General features: G+C 43.1%; 1 protein-coding gene across 1 annotated transcript in view; it reads right to left on the reverse strand.

Annotated features, from left to right (window-relative positions):
- GAREM (GRB2 associated, regulator of MAPK1) overlaps window positions 1-25,141 on the reverse strand; it is a 100,827-nt gene that overhangs the window by 2,184 nt on the left and 73,502 nt on the right. The window contains exons 4-6 of the mRNA XM_010574417.1: window positions 18,428-18,558; window positions 7,525-8,703; window positions 2,225-2,391 (exon numbers count right to left, since the gene is read on the reverse strand). Of these exons, the coding sequence (XP_010572719.1) occupies window positions 2,225-2,391; window positions 7,525-8,703; window positions 18,428-18,558 (1,477 nt within the window). The remainder of the gene's footprint in view (window positions 1-2,224; window positions 2,392-7,524; window positions 8,704-18,427; window positions 18,559-25,141) is intronic.

Raw genomic sequence — 25,141 nt, forward strand, 5'->3', positions numbered from 1 at the left:
TTGAAAAAATTGTTTTAATTACTCACCTCTCTCTCCTGGAAACTAACTACTCAAGAAAGAAACTCGGTAGTCATTCTGTGACTACGCAGTGAAAACTGCTTGAAGAAGGCAGCAGCTTTCAAAAAACCAGCATAGTTTTGAATGGGTTGACATAAAATTCGTTCCCCGTGTGCTTACAGTGAGTCAGAGAGGAAGCCAACCTGGACTTGCCCAGCTCAAACACAAAGCACAGATGCATAAAAGCAGCTCTAATCTATATCACTGGAAAATTAGTTACAAAACTCAGCCCCAACAGATGCAGTTTCCCTCTGTCTAACCATCTCTTGGTCTCCACTCCATGCCCTCCAAACTTTTCTTTTTTCCTGTTTATGTCACTAATACAAGTCTGCCAGTTAAGCAGTTGGATGTTTACAATAGCAGAGATGTTTTTTTTTTTTCTCCCCCTCACCAAGGATACACTGTCAACTGGTCATTTCTGGCTGCTTAAAGACCAACTGGCATAAAGTACACAATGCAAAGCATTTTTCACAAACCAAGCCATCAGGCTGCTCAATTCAGAGAAGACAGTCAGTGAGGCATTGTAAACAACTAACTGTACAGAGGAATTAAATGGATTGATCCTGTTTCTGTTCTCTAATTCAGTATTAGAAATGGGAACATTTAATGATTTAAAAGATTAATGGAACTACTGAAAACTGATAAAGTAACATTTTTAAAGTGCTTCATATTCGTCCTTCACCAAAATTAACTCATTGAGACTCAGTGCCAAAGGATGCAAGAGAAACCATACAGCTGAAGTCAGGCATCAGGCATTTTCATAGGCAGATAAGGACAAATCATGTTGGTTTTGTTTATGTTTAAAATATTGGCTGCAACCCTTCACGATCCAGAAAATAGGATCATTGATAAAAATGGCAAGACTTGAAAAGCAACTTCACCAGCAATCCGGTTACTCCACACGTTGCCAATCCTCTAGCAGCTTCCTCTGCAGCACTAGGTCAATTCTACCAAAATGGAGATATCTGGTCTGGACCCAAGATGGAGATGAATTTCATGCAAATATCATGAAGTTCAAGTCAAATAATACCACTTGCATTCCTGAGAAACTTCACTTCTCACTGTTTTCCTGGTTTCTTGGGAGGCAGATGTATTCTTGGCTACAAAGAGAGAAAGCAGCATTTGGTGGGCCCTGAATGCTGGGAGGTCTTGTGCTCAGCCTCCTGTGGAATAGACCTTGACAGAACTACCCAACAGGCTTTCATAAAAACTAATGAGCAGCCTTGATCTAGAATGATCATTGCCAGATACACTACACTAAGCTGCAAATGTGCAGTATAGCTTAGAAAGGCAATTCCAGCGTAAGTTACTATACCCGTTGCATCTAGGCTGAAACAATTTCAGTGGTGTTTCAGATCAATTTGTAATATCCAGACAGGTAGTATCTTGTCATTGAAAAGATACCAAAAATAATGGCAACAAGACATTCAAGGCAAAAAGGAGGGGAGACTTCAAAAGGTGTATGCACTTTCTAAAGCCAAAGGAAGAACACTACATTGCTAGAAAAAGGTATGCAGCCACTTAATTCAAAATTTCCTGTCAACTTTTGACTAGCCTGAGTGAATTTTCCAGTTTGTGGGTTAGGTTTGTGCTGAAGTGGGTTTGATCTGGAAGCTGTCTGGCCCCCTTCTGTTACACCTCACTTTGCACTAAGTGGTGTCTGCTGGCCTCTCTGTTCTCCATCATGCCCACCCCATAGGTTCCCATATAGTTGGCACAAGACATTTCTGGATTACCAGGCCCCTTTTGTGCCCCCGCTTATCAGAGCTGGCTGCACTGCATGCATGTAGCACTGAAATCCCACCTGAACACTAGCTTGGAGATGTTCTGGTTTGAAGATTTAAGCCTTTCAAGAATTATACAGAACTGTATGGGATTTTCCGTTTAGACAGCTGGTGCCACCTTACAGTGAGATTACCTATAGCAATATGTGCACGTATTTAATATAAGTTGCTACGTCCTATCTAGTAAAACATAGTTTCTGCTGGAGCTTTGCTTCCTCTTGAATCTTTAAAAATAACTTAACGGGTTAGCCCGTTTCACAAAAAGTCAGCAACTCTGACACAGCACCATGCCTTTATAAACAAGCACCCTGAAAAAAGAACACTGCTAAATTTAACTTTCTCAAAAAGTGCTAGCACGGGGCTCTCACAGCTGAAACACATACATGTTGTGCAGTCCTGAAGAGTAGTAGGACAGTGTAGGACTAGGAGAGCGGGTCTGCTGTCGTGCAGGTTTGACTGTACGAGGAGGGATGGAAGGGCTGGTGGACGACGGCTTTGAGCTCCGTGGTGGGACAGGGGGAGCATTCAGGAGCCTGCATTCCTCTTTTACCTGCACAAAAGAAGAACATCTAAGTAAGCAGTGAGAAAAGCTGGGCAACAGCACTCTCAACCAGATGAAACACATCTGGTTCTGCCTTATTCTGTGAAAGGAAATAATTAAAAAAGGGAGGAGAAGAGAAAAATGATGCTAAGTATATACATTTGCAACAGTATGTGGCGGTCACAAAGAAGTCCAAAAGAACGCCTTGCTACCAGTAGAGCTACTAGCAATCTTTTTTAGGGTGCTTTTCAGTAGTTTGATATCTACTCATTCAGAGAGTAGCAGTAATGAAATGATGTAAAAGAACCTTCCAGTAACATATAAAATCAGACAGGCTGTTCCAGATATTTTACATTTTGTAAGGAGCAATTCATTAGGCTTAAACTTCATTAGTGTTGTTTATTTAGATGTAATAAACCAAGCTTACGTAATGAAGAGATCTCAACAGACTTTGATGTTTCCTGACTTACTTCACCAGTGATACTCAGTCATGCAGCTCTAAGATAATTCCCAGCCTTCCTCCTCCAGGAATAGTACATGCATCTCATATTTACCAGATGCTGGGATTCAAACCTGGAGCTTCAGTCCTCCTGTAGCTGCCAAAGCAGCCCAGGATAAGAATAACTACAAAACTTACAAGTTGAAAGGTGTGGGCAGAAGAGCCTGTTCAAATAACACACCCAGCCAATAGGTCTACTTTTTGCAGCCAACCAACTTTGCAGCTTAAAACACATGACTGTAGCACTGCTTATCTGAAATTTAGTTTGGTCTGCCTAGGTAGAAGCAAAATATCAGGATCCATCTCCATAGAAAAAATGATGGAATTAAGACCTTAATCTCATCAGTCCATATTTGGGCGAGCAATTTCATTTAGCAGGGCTAGAGGTGAGCAAGGGTACTGAGAATTAGGCTGCCAGGCAGGATTTTTAAGGACTAAGCACCTCCCTCCGGGCAGGATGAGACCTCTATGTTCTCCTTGTCTGAAACAGTCTTAGATGCACCAGAAAAAGGAAATTCTCTTTGTGTTTGAAAGTTATAGTTTATTTTTAAATTTAACACCACTGCAGAACTAGAAGTTATCTTAGCAGTTCTGCAACACATAATTAGCAATTAAAGTGACTTAATTTATTTAAAAACAAAATAAATGTGGAACCTTTTGCAATCCACTTCAGTGCTTTCAAAATGCAACAACCCATTTAGTACTTTTGTGAAATGGAAAATTGGGGACTAGGACATTGTAGTACATTTTTTCCCTAATTCAAAACAAGTCAAAATTACAGGAAATGCCCAACAGCATAAAACACTGAAATAAATCTTGTTCTAAGGGTTCTTACTTGCTCTTTCAAGAAAAAAAAAAAGAATCAATTTTATTCATGTTTGTTATTGAACTCGGGCATAAAACTCTTCAACCATTTTAGTGCTGTGCCCCAATGATGCCTAAGGACTTCACTTCCCCCCCCCCCCCAAGCCAGACTGGGAAAAGTTAATACTGCATGCTATTGAATACATACCCATGGGGTTAGAGAGACCATTCAGGGGAGCTCTTGGAGCACAGCAGATGGTCAAGGGGTTAAAGGGATTCTTTCCTGGGAAGACTGCCGGCATTCAAAGGTGCTGGCATAACAAACTATGCCAAGCTCCCTTGCTGACCTAGATTGCACATCAGAACAAGGCCGTAAATAATACCGGTTTGCAGTCCCATTTGGTCCCTGTCACAAGACCGCGATTACAGCTGCCAGACACAGCCCTCAGGAAACCCAGCAGAGGAATAAAAAGGAGAGATTTTTGCAGGTTAAATTGACAAGAGCAAGGGGAAACTTCAGAGGAGAGCTACCCCTCACTAGGCCCAAGCAAAGAGCAATGAAATAAATGCAGAAGAGGAGGGGAACAGCCACGGCACGACATGACGATCACCTCAATGGCTGCTGCTATTACTAGGAAACACTCTTTTGCCCAGAAGCACTAGATGCCGCGTGGCTGCCAGATACACATAAAGTGCACTTGCGCTGCATGTCCTGGGACTTTTATTTGTCACCGTCCGAGCCCTCCCATGCTCTAACACCACTTCCCGTGACCCGGGGATGGTGACCCCTTTCTGACGGCATGAGGTGGATTTTAAGACCTCTGCTCCTTCTCCTTGGTGCCAGCCCAAGCCCCGCCAGCACCCCCTGGGCCCTGGGGTATCGCTCCTGAATCTGGGGGTCGCGGTGACCACTTCCGAGGCCGCCTGGATAAAACCCACCCCGTCGCCGGCATGACCGCCAGCGTAACACAAAGCCGTTCAACGCTCCTTGCTGATGGGAGCCTGAACTTCCAGCACACTCCATCGGGGATGTGCTTTAAATCAATCAGGAAAACAGCCTCTGATTTTATGCAAATTAGCGTTTGGGGACTGAAGCAATTTCTAATTTACAGGCCTTAATTCAGAGATAATTTTTTTCCCCCTCCCCTTCTGCCTTCATGCTACTTTGATTTTCTGAAAGGTATTTAGAAAATACACATGATGTATCAGAATGCTTCATCCTGCCAGAGAGAAGAAAACCAGAACAGCTTCTGAAATACCCAAACGTCCTTTTCTCTCCTGCAAACAGCTCCTGTACACACATTTTAAATTTAGTGCATGAAAAAATACAACTGCCAGCCAACCTTTATACAGAAACACTATGGAGTATCATTCTAGAGAGAGTGATGACTAAACCGCATGTTCATCAGCAGCCTCAGAGATCTACTTTATTCTATAAATACCCTACATGGAAACCATGCAAACATCTCCTCGGCCCCAGCCCACTGATGAATTCAGTAGGTCACCAATACTCATTCCAAAGCTGTTCCAGGACGCCACAAAACTGAGTTTAAATTTTTATCATCTATGGAGATGTAGGGTTTTTATTTTATTTTTTATGGGGTTACACCCCCTGCCCACCTCTAAATGCAGGCTAATACCTTTAGCAGAAATTATTTCTCCTACATGGCTAGAAAGCAATACCAAAATTGCTGACAGCTCTCCCACATTACCTCAGTAATGTAGGACACACATCGTACACTTTTCAAAACAACCTTAAAAGGGAACATACATATCTACCCCAAACGCCACCCTGCTCCCCCCAGAAGGGAGCTGCTATGCCACAAGGTTTCCCCAAGTGTGAGGGTCCACACCGATGCTGTGCATCACAGCAGGCTCTCCCAGCATCCCATCGCCCACTCCCCAGGCATGACCTGGGGGGCGGGCACCCCCAGCCAGGGAGGGCTGCCCTCACCCTGCTGTGGAGGCAGCCTTCCTCCCCCACTGCCCCCTCGCCCGCTCCCCGGCACTGGCTCCGGCAGTCCTTTGACCCCGTAGTGAAGCAGTTCAGCTCACAGAAATCAGCAGGAAACTAATCATTTTCCAGATCCAGACCTGGTTGCCTGCCCAGGTGCAGGAGTGCCAGAGCCAGCACAAAAGAGGAGCCAGGACCATGTGGCTGGGAAAGGAGGAGGAAGAGGAGGAGGAGGAAGAGGAGGAGGAAGAGGAGGGTAGGACCAGCCCCATGTTGGTTTACATCAGCGTAGGCTGCCAGGGAACCTCATCCGGATATGGTGCTGCTGGGCACTTGTCCGAAAGAGTCTGGACAAAGCATTGGTGCATACCTGACCTTGGAGGCAAGGAAGCGCTCTCAGGTTCCTGCACTTAGACGTTACAGGTAAACACTCTTTGCTAAGAAGACATAATGTCTTGACTTTCCTGTCTTTGCTGAAGCTGCTGTGACTGCTCTTTGGGGAAGTTTTGGCGATACAGTCAAAGGGCTGCAGTTGTGCATTTCATGCCTGCGCTGGCGTTCTCCTCCCCTCTCCTCGCTGCACCTCCCCAGCAGCTGCACAGCCTAGCCAGGGGGATCCCCACGGCAATCCGCTGCAGGCTAACCCAGCACAAATAAGTACAACTTAGCTTTCAACCAGACTGTGACCTGGCTCACGATGGAAAGGCTATGGCTACGGCCAACACTGCAGATGGCTGTTAGATGGCAACAGGAAAGGATGGGATCACCATGGTTTGCTGCAGTTTGGTCCTAGATTAGCCTCAGCTTACTGTGCAGCCATGCTCTTGAAAATATCATTGGACTTGCAAATGGAACAGTATTTTCTTTATTTAAATTCCAGCAAAACCCCTGCAAAACTAGTTTGTTAAATTATAATATCTGTCAGGATTCATATGACATATGTATCTATCATTCAAATTTTGCTAAAGATTCCTAGACACTCTTTCCTGAGGGAAGTTTTCTTTTGTTCCTTCATGTTTTTAAAAAAATAATGTTTAGGACTATGTCAAGAGACCATGCAACTGTTGGATTTTCCATCCAGTCCACATAAGCTCCTGTTGGTGAAACATATTTGTATTTTTTCCTCTGAAGTCTCCATGACATTTCAGGTTTGGAGAAGTGATTTCTCCCATGAGTTTTCATTAGAAACCCTAGGAGAGGAAACATGCTCTGTTTAAAATTGAGTCCTCTAGAAGGCTCATTTATCAGCTCTGCACAGTTCCTATTTAAACATGTTTGCTTTCAATAAGCAGTACAGAGCGATTAGTTCAGGTCTAGTTTGATAAAGTTTCCTTGAGGTCAATGACACTTAATATCCTTCAAAATCTGCCATAGACTTATAACAGAGAAGACAATCTCTCATTAACAAACACTTCAAATCCATAAAAATTCTAGCTGTTCTCATTATTGGGGCCTGTTAACTGAAGATACACACACTAAGGTGATCCAAGGCAGTTCCAAGTGGGGTCATGTCCCACAAACTTTGGCCACAGAAAATATGAGAAAACATGGAAGCCATGTGAAGAGATCATGTGGAAAGCCAGGGAAGGAAGTGTCCCAGCAATTCTTAGACCTTGTTTGTGGGAGCAAAACCCCCCAATATCATCTTAAAGCATCAGGATTAAGCTATTAGATCAGTTATATTAAAGATACTCTGGTGGTTTTTAGGACATGACTTACACTTTGTAGGAAACTAGTTGAAGTTGTGCATCTCACAAAGCCTCACCATTTCCTTGCCCGCCATGTGCCGCCCTGCCCTGCTCAGTCTTCCCTAAAAAAAAAATCCCCAAGCAGACTCTTCACCAGCTACAAAAGAAACAAACCAACAAAAAGAACCCCGACTTACTGCTTCTGATTTGGGAGGCACTGGAGGTGGAGGTAGGGAAACATCTGAAGACTTTGTGGTTGCTCCGACAGTCGCAGGCACAGGAAGAGATGCGGTACCACACTTTGATCGGAAAGACCCTCTGTAGTTGTCACATTTGTTCTTCTCACTTAGTGAGCGAGTGAGAGGCTGGTCGCCAGCCTTTCCAGACCCTTGGTCCAACCACAGCTCTTCGTAAGGAAGTTCTGGTTTTGTAGGTAGAAACATCGATTCTTCACTAACTTCAGGAAAAAGGTAATCACTGCTACTGTCACCAGACTCCTGGTACTGAAGAGCATCGTGAGAGAACAGGGCCCACTCGTTACACAAGTCCCTGCAGCCGTGGAGGTTCACTTCACTATTCCCATGCAAGTTGTTTCCATAGACGCACACCGAAAGCCGGTGGAAGGACTGCGTAAGCTCGTCCCGCGCGTAGCTGAGGGAGTTCGGCATGTGGCTGTGCCCCGCGCATCGGCTCTTCTTTGGGCTCTTGCAGTCTTCGTTCCAGTCAGTTTTCACATCTCGCACGGCACGGGAATACTCATCTATGTCAAACTGTTCCTGGCATATATTAAACCAATGCTGGATGAGGGACTCGTGCCACAGCTCCCCCTTCACCAGACTGTCAGGTAGAGTAAATTTCGGAAGCGTTAAGTGCAAGGGAAAATGCATGGGAATAATTTTGTTGCCACGAAGCACACAACAAACCACCACAGTCTTGGTTTGAATGTTGACAAACTTGTACCTGTGCCCTTCACGGATAAAATGCAGGTCGTAAGGGTTTCTTGGTGTAGGACTCGGCACAGTCACGTTAACGGGCAGCCTGGTTTTTTCTACTATATTGCGAATCGTGTGCTCACCTTCTTGCATCTGCACCTCCAGCGGGCTGCGGGTGCTAAACTTGCCCTTACACTGGAAAGGGAGGCTGATGCTTTCGTTGGTCCTGTGGTTCATGCAGATGAGGCAGGGCATTTTGCCTCTACCTAGCTTACTAATTGAATTAAGTTTCCCGATTTTTTTGAAGATGGTGTTGAGTCGTGACTTCTCCTTAGAAGATTTTGCATAAAGAATTTCTGCTTGCCCCATTAAAGTGAGCTCATCCCCAGTACTAAGGGTAATGTTGTAAACCTCGGTGTCTTCATTGCATTCACCTGAAGCCACCTGCAAGATAATAATAAAAAATTTGGTTTTCCCCAGCTGAAGATAATACTTCAAATCATATCAAATCTATTGAGACTGAACTTACAAGACTATATATTGGGAGAAACTAAACTAACTTTACTTGAACAGCTGAGTAGTCAAGTGCAAGGTGTTTAACCTGAAGCTTGGCCAAGTAACCAAGTAACCTTTTTTTATTGTTCTGCACATTCCTGCATCTTACTTGAGGGGAAACAGCCACCTGAAACTGCCAAAGAAGGCATGAGAACAAACATAACCAGTTTTTAAAGAAAGGCCAAATCCTCATATCCCAGCAATTCAAATAGCCACTTGTGTCATACAGCTATGACAGAGCACATCTGGATTCTCTTGGGTATGTTTTTCCCACCCCCTTGTTTTTGCTGTTTGCTAGAACTTATTTGCCAGGCTCACGAGGGAAGCAAACTTCTTCTTTCACCATCTTCAGCTCCCAGAGGAGCAGAAAAGGTGATCTCATCATTATGGATGAAGCATATCCCTTTGATATAATCTCTTCCAGGCTAGGGGGAATGACAGATGACATCTATTCCCTGAAGGAGAAGTCAAGAATATCAGTCTGTCCTATATGCCTATCTCCCCCCCCTGCTTTGCTCGCCTAGTCATAGACTTCCTTCCTCATTTTTTGATCATAATTGCAATTTAAGAGATTAAACAACATATGCACAGCCATGTGTGTGCTTTTTCTAGTATGGAAATTGTACTGGAAAGGAAAAAAAAAAGGCAAAACCCAGATGTCTAAGGCTCATTTGTTCCTGAAGTTATTTCCTTAAGACTGGAATAACTCTTTATAGACAAGATTGCTCTGCTTCGTATTTGAGTGGTTTAACGTGAAAAGCCCTTTTCAGGGACCTAACAGAACCCACCCAGCTCTTCCTCAGCAGCAGTGGATACCTATTTATAAAGGAAGGTGCATCAGATAAACACTACTGGCCTATTATAGACCATTTCATTTGGAAATACTGAACATACTAAAAAATTGCAAATGAAAACGTATGTTAAAATTGCATATCCCTTCCTCACCTCCGCAACCCCTAAAGATTTCATAGAGCTGTGTGACATTCAAATTCCAGGCTTCAAACTTGGGTATCATCACAGAAAAGCCACTGCATGAAATCAGTGCTGTAATTCCAATTGGTTAATAACTGAGAAGTGCTGTGAATAACGCCTCCTCTTGTAGGACGTGATCTGCAACTCACCCGTATTTGTGAAGTTGTGATTATCTTCTGCAAGCCTTTCAGAGCAAACACACAGGCAGCTCAGCCGAGGTGTGCCGCCTTAGCACTTCAGTCTCAGGGCTTCCGGAGAGGAAGTCATTCAAGCCCTGAATTATCTAAACAAACACTAACTGGTCTAATCCAGGAAACTACTAGGATTTATGGTACGTAATACTCATTCACAGTTCACACCACTGGCCAGACCGTATTTTGAAACGTCACGACATGAAAGGAAAGCACTCGGGTTTTTTGCTGGTAACACCGATGTGACGCTCATTGCTGGTTCCTCCTCCAAACCGCCACAGAGCGCTGCTTTTGAGCCGCAGCCATGTAGCCCCGCCTGTGGTGGAGCCGATAAGGGCTGAGGACGCACAGGGCTCTGTGCATGTACCGTTCAATTCCCCCCTTCTCCTTCTGAGGCCATGTTCTGTAAGAATATCGGTTTCTAGCATTGTCAAGTCCCCACAAATGGCTTCTTTGGACAACGCGAGCTACGCTGTCAGATATTTTAACTCGAGACGGTATGGTTACAGCTTTTTCTCACTTCCTGCAGGACACCGGCCGGAGCGAGGGAGGTGTCACAGCCTACGGCTGTGGGAGCTCCTGCTTGGCCAACTTGCAGTTCCCTGGTGATTCACAAACAAACAAGCCACTGTAGAAGGAAACAGCGGGTCAGATGTGAAACCACAGAGGTAACTAACTGGCCAAGCTTCACAACGAAGGTCTCACGAAGCAGCTGCTTATTAATGGCATCCATTTCAACCAGCCAAATAGCAAATGGAGTTTTAGATTTGACAGGCATGTTTAAAGACAAAATATTCTCAGTTAAAAAATTTGGAAAATATTCTCTCTCTTTTTTTTTTTTTTTTTTAAACATAGTCACAGGATAATAATAGGCAAAATAAGGCTGAATTTCACTGTGCTGCAACAAAAGAAAAATCACACCATGGTTCTAGTTTGGCACTCTGAGAAAAATACTGTTCTGCACTCTTCCCTCTGAACAAAAATATAAGATATCAGCTGCTGTCCAAAACTGTAATAAAAAAAAGGCAAAAAGTGAAATTGAAAGTCTAAGACTGCACAGCTTTATCCCTATCCATTAAACCCTACTATGGTGAAGTTAAGGCTGCTGGTACACCTCAGCAGGCTAAGTATATTTTAAAATTTAAATTCTAAAAGTCAAGAAAGGTAACTCCCCTCTTCTCATGTTAGGTTAATTCATTCATTACCCCATGGTAGTTAACATCTGTAAAGCATACATGGTGGGTAAATATGTGTTCCAGGACATTAGCAACAAATATATCTCTTATTCATCCCATATGTAGCAATCACTCTAAAATAATCTAGAAACTCATGCACAGATATCTGTATTTTTTGTTTCCCAGATTACATAGCTAAATGAACTTTACTTTGCCCCTGTAGCAATGACCTACGAAAATCAAACTTGCTGTCTTGTTCACTCAAACATTTCACTTTATCAATGGCCACAAAACTTACGAAAACATCAACAAATAGGGCTGTGGATTTTAGCACAGGACATCAGGTGAGGTCTGTAGAATCCTCCAGGTTGGTCAGGACCCCTAGAGTAATCTAGTCCAACGTGGTCCTCAAAGCAGGTGTAGTTACAGCTTACAGCAGGGTGCTCAGGGTCACGTCCAGTTAAATTTTTAGTTTCTCTGAAGATGGACAATCCACATATTCTCTGGGCTACCTCTTTCTGTGTTCAACCACCCTCATTAATTTTTTTTTTCTTTTATTAGAGCAGAATTATCATGTTCCAACTCATGTCTGTTGCCCCTTGTCCTCCAACTGGGCACCTCAGATGAGTCTGTCGGTCTTCTTTGTACCCTCCCACTAGGTCCCCTCAGCCCTCTCAAGGCTGGACAACCCCAGTTCTCCCTGCCTCTCCTAACAGGTAGTTTGCTACAGCCCCCTGACCATCTCAGTATACTGGACTTGCTCCCACATGTCAATGTCTGTCTTCCTTTTATTAGTGTGCCATTGGAAAAAAGCCGTTTCCCAAACTGGAAGCAATACCCCAGCTGTAGCATCACAAGCACCAAATGGTGGGGAATCATCACCAACCTCAACCAGCTGGCTACACTCTTGCTAATTCTGCCTGGTATGTTGTTGGCCACCGTTGCTGCACCACCACTACTGTCTATCAAGTACCCCTCAGACTTTTTCCACAGAGCCACTTTCTAGCCCGCCAGCTTGTTGCAGGGCTTATGGCATCCCAGGCGCTGGGCTTTGCGCTTCGCAGGGCTCCCATCACCCCGGGAATCAGTCAAGGACAGCAGCTCCTCGGAACAGATTTCATTCACACCAAATAGTATGCTTAAAGACAACACGACCTGGGAGAAAGTACATATCAGAAATGATTCCTAAAAGGCAGAATGGGTGACACCACACCAGACTCGGCTCCCTCTACCCTCTAAGCTTCCAGCATTGACCCAACAGGATTTGCACCTGCAGGCACCCCTATGCTCCTTCACACCCCCGCTGAGAGGATGCCCCATGCACCCCCAGCTTCCCACTACGAAATCACTAGCGGGGTGTAGCAGAGCCCTACGCTATTTCAGACGCTTGGAACTTCCAGTGGCATGTCCCAGCCCATGCATGTGACATGGCATATCACTGGTATATGACGGAGAGAAGACAGCAGTGCACGATCTCAGAGCAGCAGAATTAAGGTAGTCCAGAACACAGACTGATGCAGAAATAATGATATATTTTTATGGCAAACTGTTAGAATCTCCTCATAATTCTGGAAAACAGGTAATGCCACAGAAGGCAGAAAGCACCTGAGAAGCCTTCATTCAGCTGCATAACACACCCAGGAGGGCTGATTCCAGTCCCAGCAGGGTTCCACTTCATCCCACACTTTCAGCTCACTTCCCCCCTGCTGCTTTGCCCACACTGGAGCAATGCTCTTGCCTCCTTTGGGACTTCTGTCAGGTTCGGTTTTGAACCTTCAGGTGTGAAGGCCTTGCAACTGGTAGGAAGCTGAGACCAGCTGAAGGAAGCGGGGGAAGGAAGGTAGGACAATACATTTTCCTCAGTCATCTCCATAGTGGGACTGTGCCCCCATGTTTTAATTTTTTGCGTGCCCCCTCCTCACATCTTTTATTTAAAACAGAAATTATTCACTAGACAGTTCCAGTACAGCAACTTGCAGCAGTAACCACCAAACCTCCAGCTGCTGTCATTACCTGATAAGCACAAAGTCTCCTCCAGTTATTAAACTGCTAGCCTTGGGAGCATTCTGAAATAACTCCTTCTCCAAACACATTTATCTTCATGGCTGCTCTCTCTCTCCGTTTTACACATTATAACAACAATGCTTTACGCATTATAACAATGACTCCTGCAGTTTTACTTCCCCCTCGCCCCTCTTTTGCCCTTCCCAGCCAGTTTTCACTTTCTGTTAATAGGTGAGAATAATCAGTGCTCCCTGCTCTGTGGAAGAGGCAGTGCTTGTCACACTATACTCCAAAGCCATCTAGAAACTGAAACTGAACAACTCCTAATGCAGAGAACCAGAGCCTACTCCATGCTGTACTTGCCCCCACCTCCCTACTGCCAGATGGTGATCCATATTAACTGTTCACTATCGATGCCGGGATGCTGACCAGAAAGGTTACTGGCTTACAGACATCTTATCAAACACACTGCAAAACAGCAGTGGGTTAAGTCACTACAATATTTTAAGAGTCCCACAATTCAATAACAATTCAGAAGCCAATTACACCTACTGCAGAAGACAGGCATCAGGAAAATGATGAATGATTATTTAGGAAACATGTTCTTTTGGGAAAGCTCAAGTACATTGTTTCTTTTGCTTAATGAAAGGTTAACTTAGAAAAATAGATTTTGATAACACCTGAGTCAATATCCTGTCTTGGACTCCAACTGTTCTAATTTGTTATAGTTTGAAGTAGAAGTCTTTAATCACTTGGACACATATGAACTCCTTATAAAAATGATTTGTGGCCTCATATCGCTTGTTATACCTGCTAGATCTTATTAGAGTAATGCAAGCATTACATTCACAGTAAAAATTCACAGTTAGGATTTCTTTTGGTAGAGCTCTTTTTAACTCTGAGGTCTCTGATTCATAGTTACTGCATACAGTTTTTACTATTAAGCCCAAGGGACCTATAAGAGCACTTTTTAAAAAAAAATTATCTTATTTTTTACAGGTGTCCCCAAACAAATAAAGATATTTTAATATAAAACAAACAGTCTTCAAAAGAGCTATTAGCAGCCCCTCCCCCTTTTTCAAAGAAGTTGACTTAATTCAGTGAGACAGCATCCCATTTTTATTTTATAAACCTCTGTCTCCCAAGACATAGAATCAGCAAGTGCAACTCTTCATGTTAGTATACACGCATTTCCCTCTCAGCTGAGAGGGACCTTGCCCTGATTGCTACATTAAAAGCTGGCTTCAATGCTGTTTAAGGATGTCTCAAATAAATCAAAGTGTTCAAAAAATGACACAAAACGTGACCGGTAATACCGCAGAGCTCCAACACGAAGCGCCTCTTCACGTGGCATGTCAGGAAGGCCAGCTCATGAGGCCACTGTGAGGCAATGGCGCTCACTATCCAGGCTCCTTTCAGAGCAGAAATCCTCTAGCAGGTGCTCAGTGTAGGCACGAAGCAGCAGGTCTGCTTCTCTCTCACTCGAGCCGTGCACCAGATGCTGGAGCAAAGAGGCAGCCACAGCAGTGCACTGCCAATGCGAGACACGGAGGTGCCACAGCCTGTGTGTACTGGGGACAGAGGGGGAAGAGAAGAAGAAAAACCTTCTTGGAGCTGAGGCTTGCAGCCTCGTAAGGCTGGCATCAAGCCACAAAGGCAATGAGGGGACTAAACACTAATTCTCAAGGTGAAGTACTATGAATTGCCTGGAAATTTGGAGCTAAAACCTACACACTAACTGATTTCAAGAAAGTTGCTATTGCAGCATTTAAAAATGCCAGTGTAGGTTATAACCCTCTATATATGTGCTTTTTGGAAACTCAGGGCAAGTTTATCAGAGCCAGCAGAATTGCCATCAAATCACGAGATCAATTTTGCTTAACTGTACTACATTAACATTTGTCAAAAAAAAAAAAAAAAAAAGAAGGCAAAGTTTTCACTATAGACTTATTTTTGCGAAAATGCACACCGTATGGCCCAATACAGTTAAGCCACTGTGAAAAGAGGATTACGTTAAAAAAAACCCCCAACAATTCAGGTATCAAAAGTTCACACCAGTCAAACAATGTCTTTGATAGGAAAGAAAAGAATTATTATGGGGCTAACTAACTAACCAGCCTCTCCATCCTGGAAGGCTCTGCAAACAGCTTCATAGCCTCTCCAGGGAGATCGAGTGGTATGTTCAGGACAAAAATGATATCCTGGAAGATGTGAAGGGTCCTGCAACACTAAGTGGGCTGGTTTTTAGAGTGCAGGAGTTCATGGCTTGTCTAATGTTGAATCTATCAGACAATACTGTTGCTTTTTAAGAGAACTTTTTGTGAATTGTCCTCAGTATGCCATGGGTTTTTTTGTTCCTGGTTTTGTTTTTAAGTCTTAATGCAAATAGCTTCCTGGGCATTTGTACAGACTGCCATCTGTATGGGACCAGAGCAGTTCACTGCAGAAATCTATTGCTGCTGCTTCAGCAGAAGCTAGGGCCCTGGGGTAGCTCAACTTCCTTAATATTTTTCTTCCTAGCATAGAGAGTCAAAAAACCCCTAATCTTTGTAGTATAATGCTGTTACATAAATAAAATTCTCTGCAATTATGCACTGAATATTAATACAAAAAAGGTTATCACCTATCTGGTCAGTGAAGAAAAGACAGAATGCCTCTAATTTTCAATTAGGAACAGCTTAAATACCTATTGACTGAGTGAAATTGGCTTATCCCCAGAACACTCTAAATTGCTGTGCCTGTAGATGCTGCTGGCCACTGGGTACCTGAGGTAACCGATAGGGTATCCAAGCACAGTACTGATATGTACGTACATCCAAAGAAGTTACCAGAAGTAGGTTTAGCCATTACAAAAGTTTGGTTTAATCTAAAATTTTTGTTTGCTATTCTGTGAACAGTGACTCCACCTTCCACTCCCATGCTTGATGGCATGTGTTACAGCCCTCCTTCAAACACCCAGCAGGTCTGCCTCAGTGCACTGCCCAGAAAGCCTGCCTAGCTGCGAAACCGTGGGGGAGGAAGGGACACCCATCTCCCCTGCCTCCCCCAGGATAAGGTGGCTTATTTTTCCCTTTAACAACTAATACATGGAGTAAAAATGAAGTAACCCCCTTGGAGAAGATTCCACAGCCCATCACAGAGAGAAGGCAGTTCACTGAACAGCAGTGCTAGCTGTAAAATCCTGCTGGAGCAGCAAAGGATTTACGTGGAGGAGCAAGGTTCAAACCAAGTTGAACCATAACCATGGCATATTGGCACATGCAGGCAGACCTCAATGAGCACAGACAAAACCATGCAGTGACTGTCTAGTGGCACCTTGTAACTCTACAGGTTCTTTCTTCAAAAATTATCCATGAAAGACTTGAGTGCTTGGAACAAGAAAGAATTCCCAGACTTCAAAGTTCTTCCTCATCTTAAATGCTTCATCAGTTATTTTAGGCAATTTTTTTTTCATTTTTATATCAGATTAAATTCAGAAGAGAACATCAGGAGGTAGCTAAACAGGCACACTGCATTGGACAGAAATCAACCCTACTTAGTATTCCTCCCTTTCCTCTAATCAGTTTGACAGGATCTCCCCTATATTAAAATTTTAGTGTACATAATTCTCTTGCATGTAAAGGGTTATTAAACACTTTAATAAATCCTGTTAAGTTCATTTATTTTTTGGAAGATGATAACCTTGGAATAGACTTCTATGAAACTGGAAAAACTGCCAAGAGAAATACTGTCAAGATAACTGTGTAACTAGGTTAAACCTGGATTATTATTACTGTTATTTACATTAAGGAGTATCACTATAGTACCTTTTAAAAATGGATTTGATATCTAACAGTAAGCTATGCTCATTTCTCAGTTTGCTAAATATGACAGAGTTTTAAGAACACTCATTAAATTCAAGATACAACATTTTACATTTAAACAACCCTGCAGACGAATACTTTTCTCCCTATAAAAATCAAAGCTGCACATTTTACTGTGCCACTCTCTCGATTTGGTCATTGATCAGCTGAGAAATAATGGCACAGCACTGGATAAGGTCAGCAGTCCCAAGGTAAGACTGATTTTCCTGGGTAGAAATGAAATTTTCTTGTTGCCTTGATTTGCCTAAGTAAGTCCTAAACATACAAAAAGTGTTCCAACTTTCTCATGTAGCCTTCATTCACGAAAGGCTCTCTTTTATGGAGAGCATAGATGAAAACAACCTACTGTCTTGAAAGGCATGAGTCTGTGTCCCTAAATGAATTAGCTGACGAGCTTTCGCACTTACAGCAGTCTGCAGCAATCCTGTTTCACACCTATAAAAATTGCAGACTGGCTGGTGTCCCCCAACTCTAACAGTGAAAGAAAGGGAAAGGTTTCTTCACTAAAAGGTTGTTATACAAACCCCACCTCCCTATACATGGGACCAGGAAACTCTGTACTGGTTTTGCACCAGCAGTATCAACCAGTTTCCCCCGTAGGGTACACAACGTGGATCTGCACCATTGCAGCCCCGCTCTAGAATGCTCTTCTACCAGTCTTAGGAGGCGTATCAACTGAAGCAAACCAGACGAGCCCAAAGACCCCTCTGCTCTGTTGGCAGAGCTGACCTACCTTGTGTAGTGTCACACATATAAGTAGGACAAGGAAGAACAAGTTCTGTCTTCACTGTTTCATGCCACTGCACTGCAGTGTGTTTGGTGATAGCAAGCCCTCTTACACTCATGGGTGCCATTGCTGACCCTTTGATGAGCCCAAGAGGCATGCACATGCAAACAAACACACACAGAGAACAAGTGTGTCTTTTGGTGTTTTTTTTTTTTTTTTTTTGTTTTATTCACAATGGTATTTAGCCGCAGTAATTTTGAGACAAGCAACCGCATCATTTCACCCTGCGTGCTCCCTGAGAATAAGGCTTTCTGGACAGGGATTTGAGCAGCTGCTGCTTAGAAGAGAATAAAATTCAGACTGCTGGAGGGGGAGGGGAAAGGGGGCAACAAACAACATTTGTTTAAAATCTGGCAGGAGCATCCTAATTAGACGAATTATTGGATGGATCATCAGGACTGCTCCCCAAAGTGACATCGGACAGGAGAGCCCTTAGAGGTCATGTTGATTTAAGACTGCAAAAATGATCCTGAAGAGCACCATCACTGAATGCAGAACACTACAGGCTTTTTTTCTCAAAAAATCACACTTCCCACACAGCATCATTGCTCACTTGCCATGTATATAAAGGTTGTAACAGTTAATCACTTAAACAGGGATAAATATTTATTCAGGGTCTACCTTAACGTTGAATGTTATTTCCTCCATGACGTAAACTCGTTCAGGAAATGCTTTAGCCACCTCCTCCACACTGTTAAAATACTGCACTGGCTCCTTAATATCTCGGTCTTGTTCCAGCAGCTTAAACTGCCCTGAAAACAGATGATAAACAGAAGAGTTGTAAGATATTTATATTGGACAACTGTCACTGTGGCAACTGCTGGCTCAACTTATTTACCATTTTGCTCAGTCAATTTTTCTGGTTATTAGCAGCCAAACATGAAGACGAAAGATTGCAGAGAGTCTTCTGAACTTGCTGTGAAAGACACCCCATTTCACCAGGTCAGAACAAAAAGAACATGTGGGTGCTGAAGTTAAATAAAAAAAGATCCTTTTGTCACATGCTCGCTAGAAATAGTAAATAACTATGGAGGCATTTGTGTTTGTGTACGTAATTCAGTATAATAGTATCTGTACAGATAGCATTTTTTAGCCCTTAATATTAGAAGTTTTACAGAAAGAAAACACACCCATTACTATAAAACCCCAAAACAACAAACATAAGGGTTTTGTTTTTGTTTTTAGCATCATCAAACAGCTATTAAAAAATGCTAGGCTAAAACCCTTTTCCCCCTAGGCTTCCCTAAGAGTGGAATAGCACCTAACTTTCCTTAATCATAAATTAAGCCCTTTGAGAACTTTAGCTAACATAAGAAATTAAACCATACACGTTTAAAACATTTTGAAGGTGGTCGCCTTCAGAAGAGCATTAGAAAGAAGTGTTTCTTGCTGACTTTACCTCCCTCCAGCATGAAAACCTTGGCTATTTTCTAAGTCTTGTAAAAGGCAAGAACTAACACGGAGGCAGCTGCCCCAGGCAGACCTGCCAGGGACAGCCACGTACATCAACCACCTCTCTGCACTACAAGCACAAAGTTTAAAAGCTTTCTTTTATAAACACAGCGATAACGAAAGCTTAGATGGGCACATTTGCTGCTTGTATGACTTAAACTTAAATCAGTGGAACAATCTTCCTAAATTTAGAAACACTAACCACTACTAAGTTAAAGGCTGGTCTCAGCCAGACAATAGCATGGCTAGACTTGATGTAAGAAGCCACTCCAGAAAATGAGAAAAAGGCTGAGTAAAATCAATGGTTAGTGCATCTCCTGTAAATCATATTTTAAAATTAGCAATGCACGCAGCCACTAGATTATTGTTCCCAAACAGTGCTCAACCTCATTAAAATACATCCAACACATCAATACGTCAGCCACCTACAGAAATATTTTCTCACTCCTTCAGCATTTTTGTGCACAACACCCTGCTGCCCCTATACATCCCATCAGACTTGAAACTTTTGTGACATGTTCAGAGAATTCACCCACACTAAACTATTTCAGGCCACCTAGCAGCAGAGGAGGAAAAGAATGCAAGCTCAGCAACTCCTGACACCCCATGAAAAAGACCTGTCCCGCCACCCTGCCAGGTGTGTGCACACACGTGTACACACACACACCCCAAGAGAGGTGCAAGACCAAGAGGCTCAGCTCCTCCACCGAACCCCAACAACCCTGCTGGCAGAGGCACACTCTTCTTTTCATCAGTATGCTCGAGTGCTGTGGTTGTAAGCCTCAGTATCAACTTACAAGACAGAAGACTTCCTTTTACTCCCTTCCATACGTTTTGTCTTTCTAAGTGACCTCAGTAACTGTGAAGTATTATCAGCAGGGTAACTAAAGATGCTGGTACTTCCCAATGCAAGACCGTATTTTGCAAGTGTTTAATAAGCTTCACCACACTTCAAGAATCAGTTGCCTTGGAGTTTTCCTAACTTCATGTCTGCTTCAGGACATGCTATTATTGGAAGTTCTGCCAAGACAATTCAGGTACTTCAAAGACCAACACTAGAGTAGAAGCAGCAGGACCTTTGGTCTGACCTCCTGAAGCCATTCCCATATATTACAGCAACGTAGTTGACTACAGGAATGGCTTCTCCAGGTCAGACCAAAGGTCTGCCTCGTGCAGCATTCTGCCTTAGACAGGAGCAAACGACAGCTGTATAAGGAGGACTTTAAGCACATTTAGCAATACCACCCAGAATCTCCTCCACACCTCTAGGAGGAACTCATGGCTCAAGGATGCCCAGAGCAGGGAAGAGGTATCTTTGGGCTTAGTAGCTCCAGAGGTTTTCTTCCCTGTAAATTTGTTTAATTGCTTACTGAAGGTTATCTAAAACTTTCGTTGTAGACACACCCTCTATCTTGAAAAATTCTGGCAACCTCTTCTTCCACAGACTTTACAGTAGCTCCAGGATTAAGAGTAGAAATTTTAGGAGTGACTAAGCTATGCCTGGCAGACACTATGGGTAGCTACAGGAAAACTGACAGTGGACAAGCATTTGGAAAAACATTTCACATACTCTATAGAAACATGCCAGCATCCTAAAGCTGAATTTGTCAGCCTGCCCGCTCTGAGCGCCTTTCAGTGCAAAGTGATAGAGGGGCCAGGCAGCCGGCACCTCCAGGCTCAAGGAATCTGGACAATTAGCAGGGAGGTGCTCACAGTTAACTGACACTGGAAAGCGTGTTGTGACTGATGCCCGAGGCTCAGACAGGGAGAGATGAAGAGGGGAGAACTGTGCTTTTTAATCCCCAGTCTGCCATACAGACCATGTAAGTCCTGGTTTCAGGATTTCCCTGTCAGCCACAGCCTAACCAAGAGGAAGGTGCATTCCCCCGCACCGCAGGTCCTTCCCCCTGCGGGCACCCCACTTTCCTGCAAAGGAAATTCAGGAGTAGGGGGGAGCTGGGTGAAGTCAGACCTCCTCCTACGTGGAGCCAGGATGTGCCAGGACATCATGCAGCAGCAGAGACTGAGTTGCACCAGGGAGCACCTGACAGCACAGAAAAACTACTACTCTAGAGCATAGAGCCAATGACCATATTTCACAGATAGCCACCAAGGGCAAGATGTTCTTAAATTTTACAGAAGTTGTCACACAGTGTTGGTTCACTGTGAGCTGACCTGAGGCTGTTCCTCTCTCCTGCTTACTTCTCAATTGCTGTCCTCTTTGACTACTGACACAGCCACCTGGATGCAACTCTAATTGATTGCCCAAATTGGGATCCAGGGGTCTGATTTGCAGCATTCCCAGCTGTGGTTACTATTAGAGGCAAGCTGTGATTACAATTTATAATGGCATTTCATACTTTTAAGTTCCACAAAGAAAAAAAACAAAACCACAGCAAGTTTGAGTCACTTCAGACAGATCTAAGTCCAGTGGGGTTACTTCTGATTTAACACTCCCCCCTTATGTACAGAATGGAGTTGAATATGATACTGCATGGAAGCTACATAGTGTTTTGAAACTGTGAGATACTGCAGTGATAAAATCTTGCTAGTTCAGAAAGAAATTGAAAACTCACTTCAGAGCGGGAATTGAGTTGGGCACAGTAACAAAGCATGAATTCACATGAACAAGGAAGGAAAACAACATACTGAATAATAATACATTATATGAACAATACCCATCCACCACTTTGAATGAGACAGTGGTCTTTAATTCTAGGTTCTCTAGTTACTCTGTTTGGAAGCATAGTAATACTATTTTACTATGACTGCTACATATTTAACAATAGATAGTCTGGTGGCAAGAAAAAGCCAGTTACCCATTGCAATACAAACTTCTACAGAAAAGTCCCAAATTCCTCAGCACAGAACAAATGCTTTAGGCTGTGTGCAACTGGGATGGAGCTTTGCTTCGGTACAAAGAGATGCTCAGAACCGTCTATGTCGCTATCTGTGCCATCCTCCCCTTCCTTCAGCTAAGCCGTGCAAACACAAAGCCGTCTGTGCTTTCGCTGCTAATAAGCAGCAGTTCACGAGGAGGTTGACTACAGAGGAGTACATACAGATCCCAAAGCATATAATAGAAGGGCAGCGTTAATCTCCTCCTGTTACGAAATCAAGAAGTATGCTGTGCATGGAAGCTGTCAGGGCTAGATGTTAAAATGCCTCTCCTTTGGAAAAGATGGTTTATAACTGGAGATTTTCTATAGATGGTTTTTAAAAATTTATTTCCTCATTGAAAAAGACAGACTTTTTTTACGGGAAGGGGAGAAAGAAGGGCTGAAGAGGGGCCTGCAATACACATTTGAGCCAGATGTCAACTAACTAACTAATGGGGAGGAAGGAGACAATTTCTTACTATGTTTCTCCCTGGTCTCTATTCAAGCTGCCATAAAAAAAAGACAGCATGGCTGAAATACAAGTTAAATGGACGTAAGTCTAGCTTGACTGCAAGTTAAAGTGGAATTTTATTACACTTCACAAGAGGCACGACTTCATTGGGAGACTTTACAAAACTGACATCAAGCTTAAACAAATCACAAGGCAATTTAACTGTGTGTTAATTAGGAGTTCAACAAAAAAGTAAAGAAAATCTAAAGCTAAAACTGTACTGTTATAGAAGTTCACCCCTCTCTTACTAGCACAAAAAGAATAATGAAATGTTTCTCTAGTAAATCATTACAGGTTCAGAAAGATCAAAGATTTGTAATACCTACACGGTCCACTGAGCAGGTGTAGTTACTCCTTTGCAGCCAAATGCAAGGGAGTAATGAACAACTACTGCAAGCTTTATATCTCTTTACCTTTCAATCTGGCCTCTGGCAGGCACAGTATTGCAACACTTTCATTCTAGTATATATTATCTCTGCAGAATATGAATTCTTATTTCCCTGTGAAGGTACTTACAGCAAAGACAGTAAATCCACTACTGCTGGAAATGAGTCCGGAAAGATAAAAAGGCAGGGAAAGACCTAAACCAGGGCTTATCCTCCAGTTTATGGAGGCATTTATTAAAACCCAGTAGGAGCAGGAAGATCAGTTCATCTTCCTTCTTGCCAGAAGTTGGCCCTGCAATATCTGCAAGCAGGGGCATTAACCAGCCCTTTCTGTCCCAGCCTTCATGTTGCTTCTCCTGCTTAGGCTCTTGCAGGCTTACATACCTTCACAACTCTAAGCCACCTCATACAGGTTATTTCTGTAATGTAGGATCCACTGGTCTTCGCAGTGACTTACACCTCACCACCAAATAGTGCAGCAATTTCCAACAGTCCAGAATGTTTCCAAGACAGAAACATTCCTTTTGTAATGTGTCTGTACTGTGCCTGTACTGTGCCTAGACCAAGGGAGTCCTTATCTAGGGAAAGGGTTCACAGGCTGAACAAACAGTCAAGCTTTCATTGATATAAAAGGATGAGAGCACGTATATGCTCATATACCAAAAAGAAAATCTGAAAAAAGAAATCCCAAGGGAAGAGAAAAAGAAGAAGGGAAGAGAAAAAGAAGAAGGGAAGAGAAAAAGAAGAAGGGAAGAGAAAAAGAAGAAGGGAAGAGAAAAAGAAAACGTAGCTGCATGTCATCAGTAGGAAACATGGAAGGCCACTGAAACATCTGCTCAATTGCGTTAGCTGTTAAATGTTTCTCCAAGGAGGCAGGAGTTGTATTGTCTTTCACAGCAGCTTTGATTATTTAGTAAGTCTCTCATCTCTCTATGTGAGACTGTATGCAAAGCCCAGCATTTCTCAAGAATGCGCAGACAGCACAGCAGGGTAGCAAAAGTACTGCAGAGGTTTATGCTTCATATTATTTGTTGACTGCTGACTGCATTTCAGTATTTCAAAGAACAGCAGAGCTGACCCGAAAAGAAAAGGTTCTCTACCTGCCAGAATAACACCATTTTGGAAAAAGACAATTTTTGTCTACATTTTTCAGCATTCCTGTGCAGCAAGCTGATAGGAAATAACTTTGTTTTCCTCCCCCAAAAGATGATCCTTGACATAACTGGGCAGAGTTGAAGAGCGTAAGCCTAAAGCATAAATAAGATGTAACAACAAAGGGCACAGAGAGGTGGCTTTCTAGATATCAGGGAGAATGCGTTTGCATGAATTGGAAAGTACACTTCAGCACACCCAGTTCTTAGATGGACCTGTATAGTCTTCAGCTGACAGTGTACACAACTGCCCCTCAACACCTGATGCAGAAATAAATTCATCTCAGTGGGGTACAATGGAAGGAAATCTCAATTTATGGTCTCACTTGTCACCCCATCAACTAGATCATACGGCAGAGCTATTTTGTCCCTATCTAATCCTTAGACAAGGCAGCCAGTCAAGAGCGAGCATGGCAAACCAAAGACTCCAAAATAATAGATTAAGACATAATCCTAACACTCCAGCCTACATGTAATTTTTTTTAAAATAAGTTTTTTATTTAAATTGACATTTGCCAATATGTCTTTGCATAGAATCTACATGTGGCATTTTAGTGTTGCAAGAAGTGTTGTCATGGCAGTGTCTAGACCTGAAAAAAGGCCAAACAAAAAAGAATCCATCACATCTTTGATACAGCTATTATGTGACTAACTGGAACCAAGGTGTAAAGTTAATACTGCAGCTCTTTCAGGGACGTATCACTAATTTAATATGAAAAGGTTTGGCAGACATGCGGAAGTAACAAGTGGGAAATAAATGCCTTGCTTCACTTTTGCCATCTTCCAGCCTGTTAAAACTTAGTGTTTGTTCACAGCTCTCCAGAGAAGAGAAGACCGCCTGCATGCTCAGGTCCTCTGGAGCTGCAGTCCTGCTGGGTCCCCACTGCAGAAGGAAAAGACTCATCGGAGAGAGAAACTGCAAGTATAAATGGAATCACAGAACGCTGTTTTCAACA

The sequence above is a fragment of the Haliaeetus leucocephalus genome, unplaced genomic scaffold (assembly GCF_000737465.1).
Source record: "Haliaeetus leucocephalus isolate CR32 unplaced genomic scaffold, Haliaeetus_leucocephalus-4.0 Scaffold428, whole genome shotgun sequence".
NCBI classification, from domain to species: Eukaryota; Metazoa; Chordata; class Aves; order Accipitriformes; family Accipitridae; genus Haliaeetus; species Haliaeetus leucocephalus.